Here is a 23,181-nt window from a genome sequence, read left to right as displayed (position 1 = left end):
TTAATTGAAATACGGAGGTTTCTAACCTCAGTGTCAGCCTCTCAGCAGGGATGTTGCTGTGCAAAGCAGCCAAGGCTGTGCCATCCTCTTCCAAATGCTGTCTCCTGCTGGGGACATACATGTGGAAAACAGAGATCCCTCCCAGAGAAGGACACGCTCGCACACATAAACCATGCACAGGCACCGTGGCAGGATCCAAAAGCAGCCTTCGTGGAGCGGTACCCATGTACTGATACTGAATATGGCCTCATCCTTCTGGCATTTATTGTTACATAAACCCCTCCTGGTTTATATAGTACCCGGAGGCCAAATTAAGGCCTGACTCAAGTGTAATTCAGTTAAAAGTAGAAACGTATTGAGCAGCGAAACATGCAAGTCTTCATGTGTGCAGAGCTGGGGTGGGACCAGCCAGCAGACTCCTGGGAGGGGTATGGGTACTGGTGTCCAGCGGCTGGCTGGGAAGCTCCAGGGCTTGCTCACCCTCTCTGCCTCTGAACAGATTTCTCTCTTATTTCTCTAATATTACATAGGTGTGGGCTGAGAAGAGCTAGAAAAGACCATGGTACCCAGTCCTCCCCGGACATTTGGGTCCTGGATAAAACATGCACAGCGATGACTCTGCTCTGGCTTGGTTTAAACCCAAGTCATGGCATTGGCGAGACCTGAGGGAATCCTGCCCGGCTTCAGGACACAGAGTCGGAGGTTTGGCAGCACTTTCTCCAAAGTAGAAATCCCCCTTCCTCTCGCCCTAAGGAATTCCTCATAGCTGGGCTGGACACAGCGAGCATCTCCGTGCTCCCTGAAAGGGCTCCATCCTCCTTGACAGCATTTCCACCCGTACATTTGGGCACCCACTCACTGAGGAATCAGCGATAGGGCCGGGGGGTGAGAGGGGGCTGGCCTATTAATATCCCGTTTGTAGAGGGGAGTGGGCAGTCAGCAGGCCATAATTGCCTTTTCCTCACACTGAAGAACCACCGGTTGGTCCTTCTGCTCTTTGAAATGCTCAGCTTAGCAAATAGCCCTGCTTCCCACGGGGCCGGGAGCGGGACGGCAGCGGTGCGCCCTGCTCCCTCCCACTCCCCTGCAGGCTCCCTTCATTAAAACGCTCGGGGAAGCTGAACGGCGCGCCAGCCCTTCCTACATACCCCATAAAGCTGACAAGCAATTATATCCACTGAAGAGAGCCATGCTGGGAGAGCAAAGAAAGGCTCAGAAAGGCAGCAAAAGCAGGTCTTTTTGTACCCAGGCTCAGGGAGCGGGCAGCAGTGCTTCGCGGAGAACATCACACAGGACCTTACGGGGTGCTCCTTCCCCTTGCAGGTCATGTCCTTCCATCTCCCGTGTCCGCAGGGAAGGTTGTGGTGCAGGAACAAAGAGCTATGGGGTTTTAAGGCTGACATTCACTGCTTCCCGCAGGAAAGGGCAGGCAGCCTGCAGGTGGATAGCACTGAACGAGCTGCTTCAGAGCCTCGGCAGGCGCTCTGCTCGCTGGCCCATGTCCTAGGGGCTCTGAAGCAGCTGAGCCTTTCACAGCAGGAAAGGAGCTGCTTGTTGGGAGAGGAGCTAACTGAATTGGAAAATGCCGTGACTACAGCGTAGCCTTGCCCATGTAGGAAGCAACTGCACTTCACTCCAGGCACTTCCAAGTGGCTGGAGTTTCCAGGACAGCTGAATTCAGAAGAAGCAGATTTCGGGGGAGGCTGGGCCACTTGGCTGTGGAGATAAATCCAGGAATAGGCTCTAATTCCAAACCTACAGCCTGACCACAGGATTCGCCTGGCAGAGGTGACCTCCAAGGGTGTGGTATTTCCACAGATTCTTCCCTTCACTCTAAGCAATAATTCCTCCAGCAGCTTGCACCGCTAAAGGCAGCAAGCCGGCTCTCACCCCCAGCCCCACCATAAGAGCTCATGGCAGAAGTTGCAGACTGAGAGTGGCTTCAAGAGAGACACAACAGCAAGGAGAGGGACCACGGCAGAGGAGCCAGGAGCTCCGAGCGTCTCCTAGTGATGTCTTTGTCACCTAGGTACCTCCCTGATCCTAGAGGTGCCAGGCAAGACACCCTGGTGTCTTGGACACCCCCTCTGCTCACCCCATCACTCTCCATCAGCAGCCCCCCTTTCACAAGTGATAGCAGCAATGGGATGGAGACAAACCTTCTTCCCTCTCATTTTCCCTCCCCATCCCATCCATGCTTCAGCTCCAGTGGCGAAGTCAACATAAGGGGCAGGCGGGTGGTTTCCTCTTCCTTGTGCCAGCAGCTGCTGTGTCGAAAATGAAAAGCCAGGGAGGAATCAGCCCAAAGCTGTAAAGTGTGGGTTGTTTTTTTTTCTCTCTCTCAAATAAAAGTCCATTAATAATCAGCAAAGCGTTTAATGAGGGGCTGGAAGGAGTTCTCAGCACTAAGAGGGGATTAAGGGTAATCTTCACTGCTCATGCCTCCTTGCTGTGTGTTCTGACCTGCTCTTGCGAAAAGGGCTCAAGGTGGGTAGGAGCCAGGCAGGGCTGGGACACGCAGCCCTGGGGGATGTAGGACTGCAACTCACCTGATGAAGGGTCCCTGTGGGAAGGAAACAAGACACGGTTTAAGCATGATCAGTTTTGAAGCAGCCATTCAAGTTTAAAAATCATCATGATTTCCTCTTAATTAATCGGGGTTGCAAATACTGCTGACACGAAAACGAGAGCATCTTTTCATCTGAGCACCCAGCTCTAATTCAAATTTGGCCAAACAGATCCTCTGCCAGTTTGCAATGTGCGATTTGCTCCGGCAGGCATTGCAGCCTCGGCGCTGGGATGAAGCTAAACTGCTAAACCAGAAATTGTGTACCATATGGGTCCCTTACAGACCACACAGGAGATGCGCTGGTCTCAGTGTCTCTGGAGTAAACATACAGAAGAAAGGTTTGATGCACAGCATGTTCCTTGCTACCTCGCCCGCAGCGGGGAGGGAACAGCCCCTGGGGCCATCCCACCCTCTGTGCCCGCTCCCAGAACACCAGCGGCTTCCCTGGCCGCTGCAGGCACAGAAGCAAAGTTTCCAGGAGTTGCATATGACTCCAGAAGGAACCAAACATTTGGATTTGGCACCTCAAGGCCGTGCGAGAGATGCTGACCCCCTACAGCCAGCTGGGAAACAGAAATTACATCTTTTCCACCTGACCTCAGTCGGGCTGGCACTACAAAGAGCCGCAACAGGCCCAGGGAGCCAAAAGCGGTGTGGAATATCTTGGAACAGTGAATAGATTTTAGAAAGTCATGATCTCATCATGCATCTCCTAGGAGCAAGGAGAAAAGCATCCTCACGTATTAAAATTTTGGTTCCAAATTATTCATTCAGCTCTGGGAGCAGGAAACTAATTTTCCTGGCTTTGTATTTCTGTCAAATGCTATGCTTAATTCTCTTTTCATATCGCTTTTATACTGGTTTGACACCTCTGATTTATGTGTAGCTACTCCTAATCTGTGGTAGTGAAAGGAAAGGCACGCTCAGATCTGCTGTCCTAGATTTCACTGTATTATCTGCTGACTTCAACTACGCCGTCTCTCTCTCAGATATTACTGGGAAGGGGGTTTTCTAGAGTGCTCTCGACCATCCGCACCAGCTGATTTCTCCCCTGCCTACATTCACAGTCCTGCTTTGCAGGCTCCGAGCCCTGGGTTGCAGCTTTGCCGCGTGCTTCCCTTCTGCCTCGCAGCCCTCCACCCTCTCTACCAATTCCCAGAGAGGTTGTTTGCTCTTCTCCCGCTCTGCTAGGTCTTCCCAACTCCCCCACATTTTATGTCGTCAGGAAACTTAGACACTTTTACGCTATGCCTCCTCAAGGTCACAAATTTCAAAGGGGACTCGGGCTCCAAGCGTGGTGTGCTCTATGTTCCCTTTTCCCAGCCTGAAGCTTTTTCCCTGATACTCTGCTCTCTGTTCCTGCGGGGTTAATTCATCTCTTTTCAAAGGCCTCCTCAACCTAAGCTGGGTAAATCAGTGGTAGCTCCTAAAAAAAGTTTAGCTCCTAAAAATATCCAGGAAAGACAATCATGCCGGGATTTAACTGTACAGCTGCACTTTGAGAAGGGCGAAGTGCCTGGCTGCAGCTGGAGACTGTTTTGTCTCCCATCTCTCAACTCCGTCATGTCCTCCGTATGTTCTAGCAAATTCATCAGGCATGACTCACAGACCTTCCCTGTACGCATTCCCATCTGCTGACTGCCCCTTCCTAAAATTAGACCCTACTCTTGTTGGCACACGGGTTCAGTCACGGGGGAAGGTGAGGAGCTGCAGACCCACGTCCCTTCCTTGTGTCACAGCAGGGAGCTGAGTCCAGAAGGGACTGGCGTTCAGGCTGAGGAGGACAGTCCGTCTCCCCTGCTCAGCTTGTCCTTGGCCCTGCTGCTGCAGCGGAGGGTGAGGATGATCAATGTTTCCGTTCTCTGAGAGCTGGCTGGAGACCACTGCCTCATTTCATGAAGGCCGTGCCCTGAGAGATGAGAATGCTCTGGGTCAACACTGACTTGATCATCTACTCCAGAGAGGAAGGACATCTCCTCCTATGAAATCCCAGAGACCACGATTGCTTGCTGCTTCTCCTTCTGAAGTCCCAAATTCATGTGAACTTAGCCATGCACCTTTCAGCAACCCTTTTGCTCACTGAAGGACTTGCTAGGATCAGTCTGGGTCACAACAGCTTGTCCAGACATCCTATTCCTAAGGGTCTCGCTGGTGGACGTGGGTATCCCATCTGCCAGAAAGACGAGCTCTGAAGGCTGGACCATGGGTGTTGTTTGGGGAGGAGAGAAAGGAGTAAGGTCATTGCTCTGCTAAGTGTAGAACGGCACTGACCTTCTGCTGGGGAATTTTGTGCTCCCATTATTTTCTCTGTTCCCAGGGGAACATTCACCGGGAGTGAAGTCAGTTGTTAGGAGATACTGACACTACAGCTAGAATATTTTCAGCCACGTTCAGTGGGCTGGGACTGACTATAAATCCAACAAGTGTTACTGGAGACGTGCAGACATGCATCCTTCTTTTACTGTTGACCTCAGCCCCAGCCCCAGAAAGGCAGTGTTGTGCAAAGCAATAAAAGTATTATTCTTTTATGAGAGTCAAAAAAACAAGACTCCTTCTCAACCTACTGACCTCCTGGGAGTAGTCGGAATCCTAGCAGTCTCGTTAGCATTTACTGCCTTTGGGTTTGGGGCACAAGCTGGAGATTGTGAATTAAATTTGACCAGAGGAGAGGGAACGGGAGTCCAACCTGCTGCACAGAGCACTGGAAGGACTGTGCCAAGCCTACAAGGTAAAACCTTCCCCCTGAGATGCCAAGAAGGGCTTTGCAATGTGCAGCTCCCTTGGGAAGAGGCTCCCGGTGAGGGTGTGCAGGAGCCCAGCTGGTACATCACAGCCCAGCTCACTTTGGCAAGGCTGGCAGCTACGCAGATCCACCCTGCAGTTGGAAACTCAGCTGCTCTCTGGAATTGGGAATAAACACGGAGCCTGGGGCTACTGCTTTCATGGCTTGCCCTTTTCACATTACAATGGTCCATCGGTGCTGTTGCAGCATGTTCTGTCCTGTTAGCTGTAAGCGGATGGTTGCTGGATGTCCTCCAACCATCCGAGAGACAGCCCGTCAGCCGCAAAACATGTATAAAAAATTTTCTGTCAAACGAAAAGGGAAAAGCAAAAGAAACGCTGCCATTTACTACTCCTGAAATTCAAACCTCCGGAGTGCTCATCAAAGCATTCAGTTTTCATACTTCCAAGGCAGATTTTGCATTTCCTCCCAGCTGTCACTGTCAGACTGTAATGGGAAACAACAGAGAAAACGTGGTGCGTGGCTGGGAAGGATGAGATGAATGAGCTACTCGGTGGTCTGCTGTGTTGTCAAAAGAAACTCTTTCCAAGGGTCAGTTATTTCACACGTGGACACTAATGCAGCTCATATTCTCAGCAGAGATCTCCTAGAACCTCACTGGTAATTAAGACATGGAGTACCTGCAGTTTCCAGGTCCCGTATCCAGAACCATATACAAGAGGGACCGCGAACAAGGTCCTTTCCCACCCCCTTCCTTGCCCTTGCTCTGTCTCCTGCCTGCGGCTGTGACTTTGCCTCTGTAAAGGCTCTGCTCTCCCTCCTTGCAGACAGCCCGTCGGCTCCAGTAAATGTCACAGTCAAACACCTGAAAGCCAACTCAGCCGTTGTGACTTGGGATGTTCTGGAAGATGAAGTTGTCATTGGATTTGCAATTTCCCAACAGGTATGGTGCCGACAGTTACCCAGTTTCGGTCATGTTCATCTTCACCCCAGGTCCCCTCAGTTTCCAAATCCTCTTGCTGCAGTTTAAGCCCATTCCTTCTCGTCCTGTCCCTCGTGGTCTGGGAGGGGACTTGGCTTCCCGTCCTCTTTGCAGCAGCGCTTCATGTATTGGTAGCTGCAGAGAGGAAAGGGTCCGACGGTCTCCACGTCTGTGGTGGACAGGGCAGGAAGCAGTGGTCTTAGATGACAGCAGTGCACACGGGAGGCCTCTCCACCACTCTGTGCTCTCCTCTCTCGGCTTCCAGAAGAAGGACGTGCGGATGCTGCGCTTCATCCAGGAGGTGAACACCACCACCCGCTCCTGTGCCCTCTGGGACCTAGAGGAGGACACTGAGTACATTGTGCATGTCCAGTCCATCAGCATCCAAGGCCAGAGCCCTGCCAGTGAGCCAGTCCTCTTCAAGACCCCCAGGGAAGCTGAGAAACTAGCCTCTAAAAATAAAGGCAAGTGTGGGTGAGTTCCTGTGTGCCCCTGGGACGCCCAGGCAGCGTAGGGCTCTGCAGAGAGGAAAGCAGTATCCTGTGCAATGAGAACAGCCGGGTTAAACACACGCAGGGCTGAGTGCCCTCTCCCAGCCCCACGTGAACGAGCGGGATGCCCTGAGTGTACCCAGCAGACAAGGCTGACGGGTGCACAAAGTGATAGGGAGATGCTGCCGAAGGCTGGCTGTTCATTTCTCCCGTTTCAGATGAAATTTAACAGGCAAAGTGAGGAGGAGAAGGTTTCCAGACTGGGAACTGTGTGTCCAGCAGCCCTGCAAGTGGAAAATGCCAGGGGAGATTCCTGAGCAGCCTGTGAACTCCTGTGGAAATAGACCCCTGGATGGCACTGGGCACACCACCACTGTGCTCTCAGGGCACTCAGGGGGATTCGCTGAGCCTCCTGTGCTTGGATTCCAGGACAGCAGGGGGAAATACACCCAGAGACTGCCACTTTTCTTGCATTTCAAATATTTCTGCCAAATCACAGAATCATAGAAAGCTGAGGTTAGAGGGGACCTCTTGAGACCACCTAGTCCAAACCTCTGCTCAAGCAGGGCCAACTAGAGCAGGTTGTCCAGGATCATGTCCAGTTGGGTTTTGAATATCTCCATGGAAAAAATCAGGCACTTCCTCACTGGCAGCTCCTTCACTTGTTCCTCTTAAGCCAGACCAGATTGTTGAAGGTTTTCTGTCAGCAAGCATCTCTGCTACAAAAAGGGCTAGGGAGTACAGGGGTCTGGGATATAAAGGGTTACTGCCTGCCTGCTGAGGACCCAGCCTGTTGCAGGGCTTTTGGCCGCGGTTCCTAGGATGTTGTGAGTTCTTGACTCTTTCTGCTAAAATGATTTTGGTGTCTGTAAATACTGAATTGCTGTTCATCTGAAAGCACTAAGAGGAGCATTGCTTCCCTCCCTGGAGGCCTGAACTGTAATCTTAGCACTTTGAAGCCAAGGAGGCGCATTATGCCCTGCAAAAAGGCTCTACTCCTTTCTGAATCCCACTGAAAAATATCATGCCAGGCTCCACACTCCTGAGCTGGGAGAGGAACTGCTGAAGCATGCAAGGCTTTGTGACAGGCGCAGACGGCACTAACACAGACCAGAGCGAGCCGCCACGAGGCCAGATAACATGTGGACTTACCCCATGGCAGCTCCTCTGTGGTAACTGCCTGTTGATCCTGTCTCACTGCTCCTCCCTCGCCCCATCTCCTGCAGGTGGTCAGGGGCAGTTGCTGCAGAGCAGCTGATGTTCTGCAAGTTCAAAGCGCTGCTCGTACTCCTGGCGTGACTGACAGGCGAGGATTCTCTCCCTGCTAGCTTTGACCCTGACGCACTGATGATTGAGTCAAGGGTACTGTTAAACCGGTGTCTACTGCAGCCTGAGCCATGCGGTTAGGTTTCATGATCTCTCTTTCCCCTTGTGCAGATGAGGTGACAATGAAGGAGATGGCGAAGAAAAACCAACAGCTGCGAGCGGGGGAAATTCTCATCATTGTTGTGGTGTTGTTTATGTGGGCAGGTCAGTTCAATCTTTCTGTCAAAAGCACGTAATATCCCTAGGGCCTGCGGGCTTGCTTGGTTTGCATGTGTAATCATGTAAGACCTGAAAAGAAACCCTTCCTCCCATAAAGAGTAATGTATATTCAGCTGTAAGGGCACCTCAGTTCCCTCTGCAGCATCACAAGTCGGGCAGTGCCAAAAGCAGGTGAATCGGTGGTCTGATCTGGTCCAGCACAAAGTAGATAACGGACTTGATGAACCAATTGCCTAACTCCCCAAGGCTAATCCTGTAATCTCAATTTTTCCAGAATGCACTGATGATAACGCCCTCAGCCATCCAACAGGATGCCTCAAGCCCTTCAAATGATACAGGTCACTGTAATTATCTGGCTATTATATGACTCCAACTCTCAAGCAAAACAGAAATTTAAGAGTCTCATTCTCAGCACCCACTGTTATAGATACACTAAAACCCACTTCAAAATCAATTAAAATAATGGAAGCATTGAAAGAACAAATGGCCCCGAACATCAAAACACCAATAAACCCAGATCCTTTCAACATCCACTATTAAAATACAAAGAATAGTATTTAATAGGAAGAGCAGGGACCTTAGCAGAGGAAAAGTCTACCTGAGCTTGGGATGGTGGGAGGAGGAAGGACTAGCATTAGCTGAAAGCTGCTCTCCAAAAGGGTGCTTTGGAGTCAAACTTTTGAAATTCCACCCTAGTCCTCCTTACGCCTTGCGGCCACTAATCCTTTTAATCCCAGCAGAGGCTCTGCTACAAGACGGCTACTGTGGTATATGATTTTATAAGCAAGACCACATGCCCAGCTGCAGCTGAGAGCACCCGGTGCTGTGGGAGGTGCAGTAAAGCCATCCTAGGGCCACTTCGCTGTGAGATGTGACAGGCATAGCTAGGCACACACTCTAACACAGCCTCTAACAGAGCATCAGATAAATGTGCTCCTTCAAGATGAAGATCCCTCACTGTACATGTTACAGAAAGTCATAAACATATAAACTAAATTTCCAAAGAGAACCAAGAGTTTTCCAACATGAGTTTGGGACCACATTTCAATAGAGTTTATGGCAAATTGTACCTAGGACCGATCTCGCTCATATGTTTTAAACTAGCAGATAGGGAGAGGAAAATGCCTCTGACTCCTGCTCCATCAGCTTAGCATGTCTGAAGTGGCTGCAGCCAGCCCTTCAGCTTGGAAATTACATGCATGAGTTAATGGGAAATAAAGTTTGCGCGTTTGTTTTCTATTTAGAGCCCCCGCCTCCCTGGCTGCCAGTCAGCTGCTGCTCCTGCTGCAACGTAGAACATTAATGAAACAACATTTGCTCCCTGCGAGTCACAGAGCACACTGCCCAAGGGGGAATGGTTCAGGTGACCCAAGGAAATTGGCAGGCCAGGAAATTAGCGCTATGGTAAATCTATGATCCATAAAAGACAACCTTTGCCACTTGGTATTTAGTCCTCTTGTCCCAGGCAAACCACTTTTCCGCACACGGAGCCTGTAAACAGTGGCACAGAGAATTTTCCCCGGTCAGAAGAGAAACCCACCACAATAGTATCGAGTGGCTGATGACTTTGACAGCTCGTAGTTTCAGTGGTGAGCATAACATTATGTCCTTTCAAGATGGTCTGTCATCTCTGCTGCTGTAAACTGTAATAATCCTGAACTGATAGGGGTTGCCTCAGTTTACTCCAACAGAGGATTTGGTCCATTTATGCTAGATTCTGCTGAGATGAGATACCTCCAGCGAGAGGTGTGAAGAGGAAACCAGTCACTGATCTGAGATCTGTCACAAACGAGGGGGATGGAGGGATTAACTCTGTCCTGTACAGTTCTGCAAGGTTTCTTACAAGCAAGTCTAGAGGACACAGAATCAGATCCATGTATAATACTTTTTTGCCCTGGAAGTCCTGAGTTTACCATGCATTACTTGCATTTCCAGAGACTGGACAGCAATTATTGCTAACGATGATAACCAAATGAAAATCTAAACTAAATTACAAGGCTTCCAAAACCTCTAGTCCATGATCTTTTCAGCATTTATGTCAAGTTTTAGCTGTGCACATTCAAATTTAAATGCCCTGCCAGTAAAAACAATCATGAATAATTACCTGAAGCGTCTGAACAACTGATTCATCTCCCACTGTAGTATAATCTAGAACTCTGATCAGCATCTGAACAAAGAATTTGCCAATACCACAATTTCCCTTCTAGACAGACGACTTACCTTTAAAAAGGAAAGTGGGTGGAGGGAAAATCTCTCTACATCTAGTGGGTTCTTTACAAAGTCTCAACATACCGCCCTTAACCTTGCCTGACCATGACCTGAATGTATGACGATGTTTTAGCAAATGCAAACTGCAACCGGTCTGTGCCCAGGGCTCTGAACTGAGACAAGACCCCAGCTCTTGTGCTGTCTGTCTTTCTGGTATTGTTCACACACTTTGCTTCTCTGTGCCTCAGTTTTACCACCAGAAATCATGGAAGATGTGACTTCTGTTAACCTATTGTCCTAGGATCAGCCATTTGTTCACACAAGCAAGCAAGAATTTGGACCACTGTGTTTATCAGTAACACCTGAGGGCAGCTGCCATAACAACACCTCACTTTATAAAGCAGTTTGCAATGAACTGCTGAAAGCTTTACTTATGTTTTGCTATTAGGAGAGCTGGAGTATTTTTCAGTAAGGGAGAAGCAGCATCTGCCCGGGTCTGCTTAACTTCTGTATTTGGAATCTGCAGGCAGAGTTACTTGGTCAAAATGTCATACAAAAGCTTCCGAGAAAGACATTTGCAGTTGTCTTATGTGTCAAGGCTGCCCCTGCTTTTCTCTTCGTGTGCCTGCGTGTGTGGGAGGAAATTTCCACTGGCAGCTTGTGCCGCCGTCACTGTTGCATATTTGCAGATGTTGTCCTGCTGCTCAAAAGGCCCTGGATTGTATCACATGCAGGCAGGTATGGTACCTGCCTCTCATCTGCCAGCTCCAGCTCCTTCTCTTCACCCCAGAGGAGAAAGATAAGAGGACACATTTTCACTAACCAAAAATTCCAGGAGCTCCTGTGTTTGCAAAGCACAGATCCCATTTAACCGCACAATTAGTGTTGATCGCTATCCAAACGTAGGGCTTAAAACACTTGTCCCATTTAATGACAGGGAAGTTGGAATATAATTCATCTTCTGTCCTTCTGCCTAGTTTAGTATGGAATTAGGCATTGAGAAGGAAACAACCAGAGGGCTGACTAGCTGTGTTAAGAAATGATCCTTAGGAGCAATTGTGAATGCTGCTGAGATCTCTACCAGAAGGCACAAAGCCGGCTGGCAAACAAGGGATCTCTTGATCTCTGCAGGCTCCAGGGCCTGAGCTCATTTGTGTGATCACTAATGCTTTTTCCTGTTAGGGGTGATCGCCCTGTTTTGCAGACAGTACGATATCATCAAAGATAATGAGCCAAATAACAGCAAGGAGAAAGTGAAGAGCGCCTCGGAGAACAGCACTCCCGAGCACCAGAGCGGAGGGCTCCTCCGCAGCAAGGTGAGATGCTGCTGGCACGCAGTGGGGGACGGGGCAGACAATCAACTTCCAGCTAGGCTTCAGCTAAATTACCCAAAAAGCAGCCTCTATTAAATATCCTCACTCCAGCCTCCTCCCTCCAGCTGGGATGCAGAAAGGAAACACCCCTTCACATCCACGCGTGGCAGTACCACTGCTTGGTTAGTGGTCTGAGCCTCCCAGACGCATCAGGACACCAACACTTCACTCCCACCTCTGGATTAGCCTGCACGTCCATCAGTAAAACAGATTTCAATCCATATTTCTGAAATATCTGAATATCTCTGGAAGAAAAATGCACTGAGCAATGCTGCAGGCCCTGAGCTGCTTGGGTCCTTAACCCCACAGCAGCCCTCAGGTGGCATGTGATAAAACAGATATTACTCTTGCAATTAATTGAAGAGCTGATCAGCAGGAGCATGGCTGGTAATACACATGATGTTAAAGGTATGCCATATCTGTAACATAAGCAGACTCAAGCCTATAATTTATACCAACTTATTTCAATTAATTTAACTTTCTTGTGTTTCTATTCACAACTTGCACTCTGGCACATCCCCACCACTTCACATTTACTTATTATTTGAAACAGTCCACTAATTCATGCTCGTGCAGAAGCAGACAGTGATGAACCATGCAACCCTAAAGCCTCAACTTTGGCCCTTTTTCATTAATTTGAGGGGATGAGAACAAGAACTTTTACAAAAACAAAAATTGACCAGCACACTGCACTGATCTCTGATGTGGTTTTTTTTTCCCTTCTCTAGCGATTCCTATACATCCTTTCTTCCTTTGTCTCCTCTTCTCTTCTAGTTTCCAAAAAACAAGCCCTCAGTGAATATCATTGAAGCGTGACAGCCTGCCGTCTGATAGATGGACTCCATTCCTCACTCTCACTTTCTGCCTCTGAGCCTTGATGACTAGGGAGGTGAAATATTGTTGGAGCAATTTGGAAAGAGACCTAGTGATTGTCACTTGCTGGCATACACCTCCTTGTCTGTGTTCTGCAAAACATCTGGCCAGAAAGAAAAATCCTGCAAAAAACCCTGAAACCCAACCAATTAAGATGGAAAAAAGCATCAGTGAGACAGCTGCTGCCGGTGATCCTGTACTGGACTCATGAATCACCTGCGCTGGAGCAACTTCTCACGTGCTGCTCTCCACCCTCACACACCGTCTTCTGGAGCAATTTTCCTGTCTTTGGAAATGTACAAGGTTTTGTTGTATCTTTATTTTGTCTCACTGTCACTACATCTTGACAGTATTAATGTGAGCTCAGGCATCAGTCACTGTCACTCCTCTCCAAGCAAGAAAGGAGGAAAGCTCATCGCAGACACGACTAGCAACCAGATTTTGGCTGCTGTGTGCTCTCGGCTTGCTTTGTTCCATTGATGTGTGTTGTGTAACACGTCTTGCAGGTGAGTTTTTAAAACAAAAAAAGAAAAAAGGCATACCCCAGTTTCCATTCCCGCTGTGAGAACTTCCCTGGTTGTTCTCCAGTTAGGCTGCAGCACGTCTCCACCATTGCTGTCTCTCCTATCTCGCACTGGTGCTCTTCATCTCAGATAATCGGGGCGCACCAAACACTGAGGCACAGACCAATATGAGGGGACACCAGAAGCTGTTATTTAGTTTCCAGGATAATTTCAACCATTTTCTTCATGGTATTTTCAGCTGGGCCTGTGTCCACCACCAGTGTGATAAAAGGTCCATAAAAATGTAGCCAGTCAGCAAAAAAAGAAAAAAAAAACTCACGATACCGGTTGCTATGCAAGGTCTCCAGTGGCAATAGCTATTTATTGCGAAAGGTTCTTGCCTAAGGGACCTTTTTCTGAGGGCTTAAGTTCTTAAATTGCTTCTTTTAGCAGGGTTCCTGTGGGAAGGTCTGGTTCTCCTTACACATCCCGTCTGCACTATTTTTGTGACGCTGTAATGCCAGGTACCTGCTGGAGGCAGTCCTCCATAAAAGGGATGACTACAAAGGAAAAAGGGGTTGGGCTTCTCCTCTCTCTTATTAAGTGCTTGATGTTTGTAAGCTGACAGGATCCCTGGGATTGCTGGTGCTCTGGAAGCTGGTAGATGCAAGTCCATCACATGGAAAAGATTTACTCTTTGTAGTGTGCCATGGGGTATCTGTATTTATTTAATTACTCCCCAAGACCACTCCATATGCACTAGGGGATGAGGCAAGATCCCACTTGCTCCATCAAGTACCAAGACAGGTTGGCCTGAGTAGGGTTTGAATCTCATTACGACAAACCTGCACTCGGATAAGCCTGGTTTAAAAGTCCCTGCAAAGAAACAGGCTGGCAGTAACCGAGTTCAGCCATCTCTCCTCTTCCACTGTCACCAGCCTTTCCAAATTGGTTGATTTGGGAGAAAGGCACTAGGAAGTCTGCTTGTAGATGCGTTGGTGAACAAGCAAGGGCTTCCCTTGTGCCGGTTTCAGAAGGCAGGCCAACCCCAAAGGTCTCTTCAGTGGATCCTTTGCCAGAACATACTCCTCCATCACCAAGAGGGAGAGGTCAACACCTCTGATACAGACAGAGCAATAAACATTTTATAATGTACAATAAAAGATTAAAGGCATCTCTTGTGTCCTTGTAACGTCTGAATTTAGTAATGTTTCATCTTTGTCTACTTCGAGCAGAACACACACAATAGAACAGAGATATTTTCTCTGATCAGGGGCCGAGGGACTACAGCATAAACTGTTTTCTCAATGTCTGGGTGTAGAAAACCAGAAAGGTTCAGAGTTCACTCTGATTGCAGGACGAGAGAAAAAAAAAAAAAACTTTGCAACATAAATAGCACTACAGCCATACCTAGCAAGATTCTTCAGACATGTCCATTATCTCCTGAGAAAGAAATGTCATTTGGAATTCATACCCCTATAAAGGGAGATTCAGGACAGATGGTATAGCATGTGCAAAACAATAAGGGAGATGCTCTCTCATAATCCTAGAGCAGATAGCCAAGCAAGCAGCCCTCAGAAGTCTGCTAGTGAGGAAATTCAGCCTGGTAATTGGGCAGGTTTGGGGGGTTGTGTGTCTGTTTTCAAAGACAGTTATCCCTGGGAATTCAGACCATATCCCCTTTTTTACAGTAACTGTTGTTGTTCCCTAGTGACAGGTTTAATCTATTTCTTTCCTAACAGATGTGCTCAATCCTTGTTTGACAGAAAAGAATTAAAATGTAAAGCGCAGAGTTAAGTATTCACACCCTAAGGTGGTAGGAGGTAAAAGGGTTATCATCATAGAATCATAAAGATTGGAAAAGACCTCTAAGATCATCAAGTCCAACCGTCCACCCAATACCACTGTACCCACTAAACCATGTCCCTAAGCGCCTCATCTACACGTCTTTTAAATACCTCCAGGGATGGGGACTCCACCACTTCCCTGGGCAGCCTGTTCCAGTGCTTGACCACTCTTTCAGTAAAGAAATTTCTCCTGATGTCCAATCTAAACCTCCCCGGCGCAACTTGAGGCCATTTCCTCTCGTCCTATCGCTGTTCCTTGGGAGAAGAGACCAACCCCCACCTCACTACAATCTCCTTTCAGGTAGTTGTAGAGCGCGATGAGGTCTCCCCTCACCTCCGCTTCTCCAGGCTGAACACCCCCAGTTCCCTCAGCCGCTCCCCATCAGACTTGTGCTCCAGGCCCTTCACCAGCTTCGTTGCCCTTCTTGAATTATGTTCCATAACTGCAGGCTTTAAAAGTAAGGTAATGGTGCTATTAGTGAGAAGAAACAAAGGTAGGCTGGCAGCAACTCAACTCATCAGAGAGGGACTCCAAGCTATCCAACTCAAGTGATTCTCTTAAAGAAAATGTTTTCAGCAACTCTGAATTGAAGTGATGTAATAAGTCCACACTTTTTCCTAAAGTGTTTCCCATTACAGGAGACAAAAGCTACTTAAGATCCTACTTTTCTGAGGGTCATAAACATCAAAGCTTTAACTGCGGTTTCCACTGTAACCCATGAGAGTCAGACACCATTAAGGCTCTGGGCCTGTGTGACTTCAAGCCTAAGCCTATCTTTAGAAGAGATACCTCATTCTCGTCAACAGCTGCCAAAAGATACTCCTGAGGTGTTTTATAGTCAATAAAGGGAAGAGATCAAGGAAAAAAAAAAAGACGACCGCACTGAGGAAAGTCATGTTGGACCACAGAAGAACGCATCCTGAATGCCACCCACATTTCCCTGCATGTTTTTGCCTGACTGCTGATTTTGACCGGTTATGGGAAGCAGGAGGTAGGAAAGGGAGGTTTCAATGAATACTAAAAAGCAGCAAGTGGGAGTGGGCTGGCGTGACAGGGATCCCAGAGAGCCCTGCAAGAACCGATTCCCCATTGATCTCAAAAGCAAAGGAAAGCAGCCCTCCAGCTGGCTCCGCCAATGCGGAGCAGCCCCTGAGGACTAATCCTGTTGATTTCCAAGAATCAAGTGAGCAGAGGCTATGGGCACAATAAGGAGCAAGAAGCTGAAAACAGAACCCTTTGCCAATATACGCAGTGCGTGTTTAAAGTTAAGCACCACTTGCCTTCATCCTTTCAAGCACTGTAATATTATGCCTACAAGTACAATTTAGCCAATCTATTCCTCCCCCACGAGTTTAGTAAAATGGAGCCGCAGGAGGCGGTGTGGAGCAAACAATCCTGCACAGCATGTCCTTCCAATTCACAACACAGCACCATACACTTCTCACCACCTCCCTCTGTATAACAAGCGGCAGCACAAGCTCTGTTCTCTGTCTCCTCGGAGGAAAATGAGAACATTAGGCATTTGATTCCCTGACAGTTCAATAGCATCAGAGGAGGAAACACCTACACGACAGAAAGTGTTAGTATAATCTCAGCTGGTAATGACTTTCTGGAGGACATGTAAATGGAGAGGAACAGACTGCTAATGCCAGTATTCGCCAAAGACATTAAAGGTTACATCACTCAAAAGCCTATGTCACAGCTGCACATCCATTTTGCTGATAAAAATATGGCAATTCATTGATAGAGTAGTCAGACTTCACTTCCTAAGGAGAGAGTTGAAGATTATACCATATGTTATACCAAATGTAATTTCCCCAGATTTGCAGAAAAGCTTCCTAACTACACGTAATGAACTATTACTGGCTAGTCTGGAAGCAGAAGCCTAGCTGACCAAATTGAATCAGCTTTCTAGTATTTGTTAAAAAGCTGTATGATCAACATGCTTGTTATGCTAAAATATCTTGTTTCCTCCACAAATCTGCTGTCTATCAAATCATCTGATGACCTTATAGATTAAAATGATTATGTTCCTACTTGTTAGTGCTTTAGCCCACACATCTCGAGGAAAGCAAGCTGGATTCTCTTTCAGCTCATGCATCAGCATCAATTTTGTCTAAGTTCCAAATGAAGAATCTTTATTATTAGCGACAGAGCCAGGAAAGACACAGCTTGAATTTTAGATCCCAGATGGAGTCAGCAAAGTTGGCAGCCAGAAAAGCCATTTTTTTGCTTGCAATCTGAACACATTGGATGCGGAGTCATTGAGTGGCAATAATGACATAGCCCCACGATGCCATTTGACACTTTCCAGCACATCGCTGTCCTTTTTAACAGACAAAAACCCCCACACTTAGGGCCACCAACTGTTAAATATAACCTATTTATACCATCCAGGCCTGTTTTGCAGAGGATGCAACCAGCATAGTACTAGACATCCTCTCAAACCAAAGGGAGAATATTATCAGCTTCCACTATTTCACATTTCAGGACATAATTTCTTCATCCCATTTAGAATTACTTTACAGCACGAAAGTAGGGAAGAGTTGGTTAGCTTTTGAGAGGACGGCAGAAAAAGCCACACAGTACTTTAATTTCAGTCTCACTGTTTTCTAGCTGCTGTTGTTAAACTGACATACATTGATGAATGTTACTAAATTTGTAATTGTAAGACATTTCATCACAGAGCTCACGCAGGGCTTGCACAAAACAGTCTCTTCCAATCTTATCTGATGTTCCTGGATTCTACCACAGCAAAAATCATAAACAGAGCCCTTGGCTACACTCTAGCAGCAAACATCCAGTATGTCCTTCCACGAAGGCTTAATACACAATCTCTCCCGCCCCTTGCAGTATCTCTACCATTCAGCATACACGAATCACGGTTGCAACGTCAAAAAATGAAATCTTCAGCAATAAAGCTGGCCAGAAGCCTAAGGCCTTTACAAAATGCAGAGCTGCTCCATCGCAGTGTTCATTCACGTGAGAGATTTACATTCACAAAGACCACAAAACGCACGCTCAGGAGGAGGCACCCGCTTCTGCCTGAGGTCCTCCAGCACAGGGAAGCTGGCCTTAGACACAGCACATGTACAGACCCCGTCATCTTGCTGTCTGTTCAGAATAATTTCATTTTCTCAGCATGGCTGAACTGGTAACAGAATGCCTGCTTTAAGAGAAGGCTAATATAAATAACATCCTGACTGCTACGCATCGCTTAATAATTCCATAAAGAGATATAGAACAAAATCAAGACAGCTAGCATGGAAAGTTCTGAACACATAAAAGGCAACACCTCAGCATGCACAGCAAAGGGAGCAGATTGCCTGTGGTCTTCCTACCCCGTTATATCATTGCCGATCAGCAGCGACCATCGATCACTGGTTGAGACAGAGCTTCACTATCCCAGCACTGCGTGATTGCAACAGCTGCCGCCAGGCCTGCATTACTTCTGGACCTTCAAAGAGCCAGTCTGTTAGCAGTTTAATATCAGATAAACCCTCCAGCAGGCAAGCTAGTCTGCTTTTGCAAGGTGGGGGGAGGGAGAGGCTCTGCAGTCAGACTCCTGCTACCCCACTTGCTTTTTCAAAATGACAAGAACAAGGGAATTTGCAGCAAACTTCTTCCCTCCTTTATTATGCACATATAAGGAGCAGGTGGACTTTACAGATATGACAACAACCTGGACAGCACAAGAAACTGCCCTCAGGACCACAAGAAAATTATTCCTTTTTCAGAGACATCCCTTCAATTTAATGCATGGGATTCACTGGTTTAAAAGAGAACAGCCCCCACACCACCCAATCAATGGCTGCCAAGGGATGTCACCTTCTCTTTCTATGCACAGCCCTCTGCAAGCAAAATTTACAGTGGTAAAAGTCACATGAGAGGCTACGCTGGCATTAAGAACCTGTTCTTAACCGGAGAAGATCAGTTGTTGACCCAAAGCCCTAACGCTGGGCATGCACCACCCATGCCTGTACAACTCATCAGAAAAAGACATCCCCCACCCCAGGAAATTGCTGTATATGGATTACTTCGTTAATGGAGGCAGTATTATCTAGGAGTTAGTGCAGTCAGGCAATACCAGGCTCTGTTCCAAGCTTCACTGCTTATCCTTTGGACAAATTACTTCAATTTTCTGTGCCTCAGTCAGTGCACATCCAGGACAGTGACAAACTTTACCTGCTTTTTAAAGCCACTTCCTCCTGTCCTGCTCTGGATTTGAAAGGTGCTATGGAAGGGCAAAATAATAAAATATATGAACCACAACATTGAAAAACATTAATATTGTACCTAAATTTTATTTCTGTAAAAATAGCCGAAAGTGTCACCAAAAACTTCAAATTTCTATAATAAAAATATAGTACAATTTCCTCCATCAATAAACCTGACTCCCTGAAATCCACCTATAAACACCTAAAGGGTCCACAAGGCCTGTGCAGGCCCTGCTAGCACCCCTGGGAAGCGCATTTTGCAGAAGATCAACCTACCTCTCTGTTTTACAAACCCTCCAAATAATTTGGAGTTTCTATGCTCTGTTAGGGAAGGAGATGGAGGCAGCACAGAGACCAGTAGTTGCTGTTGGACTGTGTAGCTTAAATGAACACAAGGTCACACTCCCTTGGGCAGTCCAGAAAGCAGGTAAGTGAAAGCAGAGGGCCTCACAATAACACAGCAGAAAAGAAAACATTTAACAGGTGCAAAATATTTATAAACCAAAGTGAAAATCTCATGAAACATTTTTACAAGGCAAGTTACAAATGAAACAAGTAAAAACAATCAAAAAAGGCAAACTTTTCAGGCACAAAGAACAACAGAACAAGACAAGACATAACCAAACCAGGTAAATCAACAGCTGCTCCTGAGTTTACAGTAAACAAACACAACTTTGTCTTCACCAAATGGAGGGGGACAGCAGCCACAAGCTGTTTTTACAATTTAAAACCTTATTCAAAGGGAGCCCAATCACTGTAGGAGATTTAATTCCAAGGTTTAGGTCCAAGCTTTAAAGAAAAGTTTTTCCACTTCAAAGCACATTTTCCAGTTTCCATCATTGAAATACTGCATCCTCACATCCAACCTTGCCTCTTGAACACCAACTACATTTGTTACCTGCTCTGGGAGGAGGTTGTTTTCAGTTCAAAGGATAACATCGACGCAAAACATAGAAGTTACCTATACAAAACAAATCACATTTGAATTGCACTTCAAAACCAGTTCCAAATGTTTCTGAAACACAGAAACTTCCATCGGCCATATTAAAAACAGATCATAAAACAACTTATGAAAATACAGGCCACTCAAAACCTGGAAAACTAAGAACAACTGTAAATGTAGAGTAAGAACCAGCACAGTCCCTCAGCAGCAAAATCAGATATTAGAAAAGGCTGTGACAGGGCTACGTTGGAAGTGGTCAGGAATGCTCTGGAAATGGTGGTGTTTGGCCAAGTTCTTGCTCACCCACTGTGTAAGGCTGTGCTTTTGGGTGGGTTGCTTGGTGGACCTCGGGTAATTTCTGCAAAAGTAAGTAAAATAGTTAAACACAAGAGAAGCATATGTATGAGAGGTTCAAACAGCAGCATCTCTGAAAATAGCTTCCCCACTCCTAGGAGCTTACAGCTGGTACCTAATTTTCTTGTTATGAGATTTTAAAAGGGAAATCACATTATAAGGCGGTGCCTTGGTAAGTAACAAATATGAAAGTTTAAAGATTGTCCTTTCAGGAACACTGCCTCGTGTTTTGTTACCTTCTTTGCAAAGCTCTTTCTGCCTGGCCCAGCAGAGAAGACTGAGGGCTCCACTACACAGAGTTTAAACAAGAGAGAAATTTTCCTCACAAAGTGCTGCACACATGTTAAATACTCTTATTTGCTACATCTAAGCACGTTCTGAAATAACAAGACAAAACCCCACAAACTTTAAGCAGTCTTATAGGAACAAGATTAAAAAACAAACTACATTTCAATAAGCTGGGTTATCTCCAGGCCTCAGAGTGTTACAAAGCTTTTCCACATCATTAGAAGCTGCTTTGCCCCTTCTGCATTTTGGGAAAAAAGCCAACTCTGCTACCTTATTTTTTTCTTATTTGTGCACAGGCATCAGCATAACTCAGGAAACATTTATAAAGTGCAGACCCATCTGAAGAACAACCAACGAAGCATCACTCCTGCAAAAACACTATCAAAACAGTTGGTTTGGAGAAGGAGCATCTGGCTGACACAGGGTCCTCACATCCACAACATGGAGAGTTTCATTTCTACAGCAGTTGCTCGGCAAGAGCAGCCTGTGACCAGACAGGTCTCAAGCCAGCAAAGCAACTTGTTCATGCCAATAGCTGGGGAGAGATACCTGCGTTACACTCAACATATATTTATCATAACGTTCAGAAAAGCTATGCTGTGAGTGGATCATATAGGCTGCCCCCAAAAGGCCTTTCTAGGTCAGGGTTACATGGGTCACAGAGCACCAAACTTTTACTCATTACTCGAGCGCTCCAGTACTACTGATCTTACAGCCAGTGCTATCTGTGTACACAGAACAAGCCCCTCGATTCCAACGAGCAGATCTGAAGGCCTTGCACAGCAAATCCTTGGCAAGAGATCGTTCAGCAAGAACCCTTGAATTCGTGTCACAAAATATGAAACAATCAGTAACTCCAGCCCTGCTGTAGTCTCTGCCCTTCTGCTCACTCAGAACAGGTACTACAGTTCAGTGAAAGGCAAATTCCTTGGAATACTGCGCTTGCTGAAGTCCACTGTTTCAAGGTGCCCCCAGTACAGAACAGTGTGCGTCCTTGCCCAGTCGAAACTCAAAGGTTTTTCCACCCTGCCACTGCAGTCATGTGATTAATGTGAATCACGGTTCTGCGTAACACCACTTCCTTTCCAGGGAACATAGCGTCTCTTGAGCAAATCCAGGTCTCCTTCATAAACTGCAGTATCAGCTTTTATTTACCCAAAGAAATAACTTCTTGTCAGAAAAAGATATTTCTAGAAAAGGCTTCAGAAGTGTTCTTGAAAAAAATCCATGTTTTCCAGCTGCATTGTTTAGGAAGAAGGGAGGCATTCCAAGACAGCTAAGAAGGCAAACTCTGTCACACAAAAATTCATGTTGTCTGCAATAAGCTGATGCAAGATGTGTGTGTGACTAGAAGAAATCACAACTTTTCACAAATTCTCAGCTTTCCTATACAGAATTCCCCCTTCCTTGCCATTCTGAGTCACAGTCGAAATGGGTCACAGAAACAGGGGGGTCATTTCCTACTGTCAGGGGTGCGCCCTTCACCCCTGCACCTGAGGGAAGACAAGAAGTTGTGCAAACTACCACCATGACTCAAGAGTACTTCACACCAGTAAGAGGTTTGAGCTCCTCTACAAGAGGCAAAGTCACAGGAGCAGACTAACCCCATCAAGTATTTGGGGAGAGCTGTTATCACAGTGCCTCATATAACTATCTAACCCAACACTCAGAGTAGGAATCCTTATGGCCATTACACATGAGGAAAGGGGACAATGACATCCTAGATAAAGTGAACTGCTGTGGAACAGAACTTAAAACATTTTGATTTCTTTCTCCTCAGGCACAGTCCATCCCCCATCCTTCCACAACAGTTGAGATCAAACTACAGATTTTGGATGAGATTTTCAGGCAAGTTCCACTCTCACTTAGAAACCAGGAGCTCCGATGATCTCAGCAAAAGCACCTGCAAACCGAAGCCTGTGGTTTGCCACTAGAGAAGCCCCTGGACCAACCGTGTAGACTAGGGAGTATCACACTCTGCTAAGAACAGCCAGCTCCTCCCACCACTCCCCTCGCTCCCAATCTGCTCATCAGTTCCTACCCCATCCCCTACTCCAAACCCCATCTCACATCCCTCTTGAAATGTAGGGTTTGTAGGTGGATTTGCTTCGAAGCGAAATCTCCCTCCTAGGCTCAGCCATAAATGTAATTCCTCCTTTATGTCAGCACAGCCCAAGTCCTGTACCTTCCCTGCATGCTTTCCATTCAAGCAAAATGAGTTTGGGGAGGTAAGAACTGTTCCAA

At 46.8% G+C, this 23,181-nt stretch overlaps 2 protein-coding genes across 15 annotated transcripts in view; one reads left to right on the top strand and one right to left on the bottom strand.

The window, feature by feature from the left end:
- Positions 1–2,360: 2,360 nt before the first annotated feature.
- The window catches only part of S100PBP (S100P binding protein), a 28,481-nt gene continuing 7,660 nt past the window's right edge, over positions 2,361–23,181 (bottom strand). For 9 of the 14 annotated variants that reach the window (XR_012677188.1, XR_012677191.1, XR_012677187.1 and 6 more), the window contains 2 exons: positions 7,938–8,263; positions 2,484–2,563 (listed from right to left, as the gene is read on the bottom strand). Coding sequence is in view for 5 of the 14 variants with exons in the window: in XM_075173283.1 (XP_075029384.1) it covers positions 20,509–20,653 (145 nt within the window). In the remaining 9 variants the exon portion in view is untranslated. Of the gene's footprint in view, positions 2,564–7,937; positions 8,264–12,872; positions 14,764–19,805; positions 20,654–23,181 lie in introns of those variants that run through there. The other 5 variants (XM_075173283.1, XM_075173284.1, XM_075173282.1 and 2 more) reach the window with 3 other exon arrangements.
- On the top strand, positions 6,575–13,300 carry FNDC5 (fibronectin type III domain containing 5). Its single transcript, XM_075173287.1, has 4 exons — positions 6,575–6,758; positions 8,223–8,315; positions 11,721–11,854; positions 12,686–13,300. The coding sequence occupies exons 1-4, from the start codon at positions 6,575–6,577 to the stop codon at positions 12,725–12,727; spliced, it is 453 nt and encodes a 150-aa protein (XP_075029388.1). The 3' UTR covers positions 12,728–13,300.

This window comes from Calonectris borealis, chromosome 25, assembly GCF_964195595.1.
Source record: "Calonectris borealis chromosome 25, bCalBor7.hap1.2, whole genome shotgun sequence".
NCBI lineage: Eukaryota > Metazoa > Chordata > Aves > Procellariiformes > Procellariidae > Calonectris > Calonectris borealis.
This window is presented reverse-complemented; position numbering and strand designations above follow the sequence as displayed.